This window comes from Eupeodes corollae, chromosome 3 (genome assembly GCF_945859685.1).
Source record: "Eupeodes corollae chromosome 3, idEupCoro1.1, whole genome shotgun sequence".
Classification (NCBI taxonomy): domain Eukaryota; kingdom Metazoa; phylum Arthropoda; class Insecta; order Diptera; family Syrphidae; genus Eupeodes; species Eupeodes corollae.
The window spans coordinates 90,022,482-90,028,481 of record NC_079149.1 but is presented as its reverse complement, the minus strand read 5'-3'; the positions used below and the strand labels follow the sequence as shown (position 1 = coordinate 90,028,481).

At 34.2% G+C, this 6,000-nt stretch overlaps 1 protein-coding gene across 2 annotated transcripts in view; it reads right to left on the bottom strand.

Moving 5' to 3' along the window:
* Positions 1–2,517: 2,517 nt before the first annotated feature.
* Positions 2,518–6,000, bottom strand: part of LOC129951502 (uncharacterized) — a 227,404-nt gene continuing 223,921 nt past the window's right edge. For both annotated transcript variants that reach the window (XM_056063690.1, XM_056063691.1), the window contains exon 6: positions 2,518–2,740. In XM_056063690.1, the coding sequence (XP_055919665.1) occupies positions 2,622–2,740 (119 nt within the window). In that variant the 3' untranslated portion in view covers positions 2,518–2,621. The remainder of the gene's footprint in view (positions 2,741–6,000) is intronic.

The window sequence follows — 6,000 nt, the reverse complement described above, 5'->3', positions numbered from 1 at the left end:
ATTTATAAAAAACATACGAAACACCACTTAATCCTCGGTTCCAACGCTTGTGCAAAATGTCACTCCCTATGTAAGTTCTATTGATAAAGCCTAAAGCAGTTGCAAGAGTACTGAATGACCTTGACATACACAAATCCACTAGCCCGGATAGTATCTCCCCAATTGTTCTGAAGAGGCGTTCTTTAAAGCTGGAAAAACCACTGCGTAAGCTTTTCAATCTTTCCTACTCGAAAGGTCTTATTCCAATTGGATGGAAAATAGCATTTGTCCAGCCTGTCCCTAAAAAAGGCGAATCCTCCTCTCCCTCTAACTATCGTCCAATATCACTCACGTCCCTTCTTAACAAGGTCATGGAAAGGCTGATTAGTTATCAGCCTAAGATATATCTTCAAGAACGAAAGCTTCTTAATGATCGGCAGTATGGCTTACTTAGCAAAAGGTCCACTGGTGATCTCATGGTTTATCTCATCGAACAGTGGAACAAATCTTTACATCGTTTTGGAGAAAGTAAGATTATTGCACTTGATATTTCAAAGGCATTTGATTGAGTTTGGCTCCAAGCTCTTTTAACGAAAATGCGAGCATTTGATATTGATGAATCTCTTCTTCTTTCGGACCGTTTAATTCAAGTAATATTGGACGGGTTCAAATCTGATATCCACAAAATAAACGCTGGTGTGCCCCAGGGCTCCGTTTTGTCTCCGACACTTTTTTCTTATTTTTATAAATGATTTTTTGTCTGAAACTTCTAACCCACTTAATTGTTTTGCTTATGAGAGTACCCTCAGCTTTTCATATTCGTTTCTAGATTCTCATCCTTGTCCTTCGGATGTGGAACTTTAACGGCAGCGTATGATAAGCCCATTAAGTTCTGATCTTGACAGCATTGTCCAATGGGGAATCAAAAACCGTGTAGAATTTAATGCTTCGAAAACTCAATGCTGTCTACTGTCACAAATGCGTGACCTTCCCTCTATATAACTATCCATGAGTGGTACTTGCATCGAGGAGACTGAATAGCTTTCAGTCCTAGGTATGTGCATTACAAACCACTTGTTGTGGAGTGATCACATATTTGACATCGCCAAAAATTTTAGGTTAGGTGTTTAGGTTTCCTGCGAAGATGCAAGAAGTTTTTTACCCTTACTGATCTGGCTATAATCTATAAAGCCTCTAGTACAATTCCCATATCTTGGCAGGAGCTCCTATAACCTACTTTGGTCTCCTAGACAGAATTCAAAAGAGAGCTCTAAAAATGATAGGTGACCGTTGTCTAACTGAAGCTTTTGTATCTCTTGAGCACCGTCGCGCGTCGTTAGGTTTCATGCCTGTCATTATTTTATCGCTACTTTCATAAACAATGCTTTAATGAAATAGCCAGTTGCATTCCTCCCCTCAAACAATTCAACCGTAATACCCGTTTTCTAGGAGTGCTCATCAGTTTACCCTTGAGCCTAATTTCGGACGTACTGTAATGTACAGAGATTCTTTCTTCACTCAATGTTTCCCACTCATTACAAGGTGCAGACATTTAAAACCAATGCTAAATTTGTCTACTATTTTCAGTATGTTGCTGGTCTATAATATAGGTCAAAAACGACCTAAAAGTGCAATAGGTATTGCAACATTTTCACTTTTGCGTTATTTGAGCATGTATCGTTCCATTTTTAGTAATGGCGTGATTTTGCCTGTCAAATATGAAAAGATGACAACTTCGAAAGTGAAAACTTTTAACAAGGAAACCTCTTATCGCAAAACGCTTTATTAAAACTCTTACTAGTTATCGGTTATATTGTTTCTAAAGGATAAATCAGTTTCGAAATCCACTATAAAGAAAATTAAACTCAATAAAATCTTAGAAAAAAAATGTATGTAATTGCTTCAAAACCTAAAATCAGGTTCATAGATTAATTTAAAAAATGTGCCTTAAAGTTGCATTTGAAAAAAAAAACATTCTTTGTTATGTTAAACAATTAATTAAAAAGCTATAACAAAAATGCTTCTACAGCTTCTAAAATTGAAACCTTCTTATATTTTTAATAAACAAATTAAAAAACAAAATATTTTAAAGGTGTTCTGTATTGAAATATGTACACATATGTAATGTATGTATGTATGTAGCTTTCCTATTATAGTGTGATTAACATCATCATTTCGATATTAATCATCGTTTATTACAAAATAATTACGTTAAGTTACATTTTATAAAGTTGTTGCATTTTCCTAGATTAAACCTAAATTAATGATATTCTTAGAAAATAATGTTTATTGCTTTTAAGATAGGTAGGTATTAATAGTTCTTTAAATTGTATGAATTTACAAAAGTTAAAATGAAAAATAAAGTGTGATTATATTTTAAAGTTATAGTACTTCTTTCTACTTATAATTAGTGTTAATAAAATTAATTTAACAAAATTATTTAAATATTGTATGTTACATGTTTTTATGTAATAACAGAAAAAAAAATAATTATTAATTTAATTTAAAATTTAATTCTTATCTATTGGTTTGTTTTTTATGAATAATGATTATATTTTTGATGATTTGTTTTTCATTTTGTTTTACTTTTTATTACCTATTTATTAGATTACAACTGAGTGCATCTAATGCTAGGTCTCGTTTCAGAGATAATTTGGTCGAGATACACAGCAGAGAAGTCCCATATTTTTGTAAATTGAATTTCGTCTTCGTTTCGCTGGCCATGGTCCATTTGCGTCATTGGAAAGAGCAGCATTTCTTTCTGAAAATTTAAAAATATTAAATCATTAGTTAAAGAAATTAGTAATCACGTATCTTATAATTTATAGACTACGTTTTATTTAAAGGACAAATTTAAGCATTTAAGATATAAATGTATGAAATTTCAACTTTATAACATGAAATCAATAGCTTGATCATTATATAACAGCACTAGAGACCAATACCGACTTGGGTTTTTTTTGTCTTATAAAGAATACAAACAAATCTCGAATAGTATTGAAAGTCATGAGAAGGTCCTAGCATAAGCCTCTTATAAATATTAAGGAATAAAGTCTTAAAGTCCCTTCATTCCAGCTTTAAAAAACAAGAACAAAGTTTACAAAAAGAGTGAGAGAGAGAAAAAGTTAATTTTTTCTTTCTTTACGTGCTTTGTCGTCCTACCAAATTTATTCATTTTCGAAATCACAATTACCCTCTTTTAAATGTTTTCATGTAGAAATTGAGTCACTTTTGAAAAAATATCTTCCTATTTTTTTTGTTTTTCTACAATGCCAATGAAAAAAAAACTGACTTATTAGACATTTCAATTCTTTGTTTACCATAAATAAAATTTAGAACAGAAAATAACAAACGCCAAACAAAACTACCATAAATCAAGAACGTTATTCAATTCCCATTCTCAAATTGATAAAATTCATCTGTCTCATAGCGAAGCAGGAATTTTTATTTGTTTTCGTTTAAAACAAAACAAAATTCGATACCAAACAAATATATACTATATATTATATATGTATGTGTGCATAAGTACATAAATAACAAGCAAAACAAACGGAATAAAATACCAAAAAAAAGGAAGCAAAAAGTGTATGAACAAAAAATTACGTATACGCCAGGGTGTACCATTAGAGGAACAAACAAAAAATTGATCATTGTTTTTACGTAAATACAGTTTTGGTCATATAATTAAGCCACAAAACGAACACAAATATTTTTTAACCAATATAGTGATTTTGCATCAACATGTACATAGATTTCATTTATATAACGGTCTCTAAATATTTACATAAATATAAGCTTGGTTAAAAATTGCAGGTAATTCTCATACAAAATTAATGCAAGTAGACAACATTGACAAAATTGAGCCATTTAATTGAATTAACCTTATTTGATTTATTTAAATAAATAAAGAAGTTGATTTAGGAAGAAAGATGTCAAACATATATCAGTGAGTTTAAAAATGATTTACTAAGTAGATGTCTGAAAACTCGGACGACAAATGATTCTGCCGAATACCTTTAACTCGCCAATAAAATCTCAAGATTGCTAAAGTATCGGAAATCCGAAACAAAAAGCTGATCTATTTGTGAATATCTTGCTAATTTTTTTAAAAATATACCCAGATCAAATATACTTACAGTTTGTTGATAGGAACGACGAATGTGAATATCACGCTTAAAGGATTTTTTTTTTTTTTTAATTCATTTTTATTAATTCATTCTTAACCTATCTTAAAGCTAGACAAAAATTCATAAAACTAGCCTAATTATTATAAAACGCTTAAAGGAGTAAGAAGCATGCGTCGACATAAGTTTTCAAATAAAAGTTGGCAAGGCTCTCACGAACTTGCTTCTGTATTCAAAGACTTTTTTAAAAAATAGAACTTAAATTTTATAATTTATTGTTTGTTTTCAAAAATTGAAACGCAATTTAATTGATCAAAAACAAACATTGACTATCACTTTTTTTTTCGAAAATCGTTAGGGCAGTTTTTTTTAACTTCTCATAGTAAGTTATTGTAATAGGTTCGATTTGTTGAAATGAAAATTTTGACGATTCTCGATGTTTCAAGGTCTTACTTACTTACTTACTTAAGGTGGCGCTACAGTCCGGGGTGGACCTGGGTCCCTAGCTAGCTGTCTTCAGTTTCGCACGCCAAGTTGGTTGAGGCCACCTGAGTCGCGGTCTTCCTCTACTGCGCCGTCCCTCGGGATTGGATTCGAAGACCTTCCGGGCTGGAGCGTTGATGTCCATCCGCTCTACATGACCTAGCTATCTAAGCCGTTGGACTTTAATTCTGCTAACTAGGTCAGTGTCGCTGTACAGCCCGTACAGTTCGTCGTTATATCTTCTCCTCCATTCTGCATCTATGCGTACGGGACCAAAAATCCAGGCCTCAGCGCCATAAATGAGAACTGGGATGATGAGTCTCTTATAGATGATGATTTTAGATGCTCGAGAGAGGACTTTATGTCTCAATCGCCTTCTAAGTCCAAAGAAGCAGCGATTTGCAAAAGTTATTCTTTGTTTGATTTTAGCGCTGGTGTCGTTGTCTGTGTTTATAGCGGTGCCTAGGTAGACAAAGTCCTTAACTACCTCAAAGTTATAGCTGTCCATGGTGACGTTTTGTCCAAGACGTCGTCGTTCAGTGTCCTTTTTTGATGACAGCATATACTTGTTCTTGCCCTCATTGACCACTAAACCCATCTTCTTCGCTTCCGTCGCAATGCTCAAAAAATCTCCACTGACATCACGCTTTGATCTTCCAATTATGTCAATATCATCTGCGTATCCGAGTAATTGGATGGACCTTTGGAAGATTGTGCCTCTAGTGTTGACGGTTGTGTCTTGCACAATTCTTTCCAGAACGATGTTGAAGAAGTCACATGACAGTGCATCGCCTTGTCTAAAACCTTTTTTGACATCAAATGCATTGGTGAGATCTTTTCCGACCTTGATAGAGCAGCGTGCATTCTCCATCGTCATTCTGCACAAACGGATAAGTTTGACAGGGATGCCAAAACTAGACATTACTCTGTAGAGCTTTTCCCTATGAATGCGGCTTTAAAATCGATAACGAGATGGTGGGTATCGATTTGAAGCTTCGGGGTTAAATCCAAGATCTGCCGTAGTTTGAATATTTGGCGATAGTGGACTTTCCTGGTCTGAAGCCACACTGATAAGGACCAATCAGGTTGTTGACGAATGGCTTCAGACGTTCACATAATGCGGCAGAGAAGATCTTATACGCAATGTTAAGGAGACTGATGCCTCTGTAGTTGGCGCAGTTTAAAGGGTCTCCTTTCTTATGTATCGGGCACACTATGCTGAGTTTCCACTCATCGGGCATGCTTTCTTCCGACCATATTTGGCAGATGAGTTGGTGCATGCTCGCTACCAAGTCATCGCCTGCTGCTTTGATTAGTTCGGCAGCTCCAACAGCTTTGTTTGACTTAAGTTTAGATATAGCTATCTTCACTTCGTCAAGGTCGGGTAGGCGTAATTGTTGATCTGCGTCGCCAA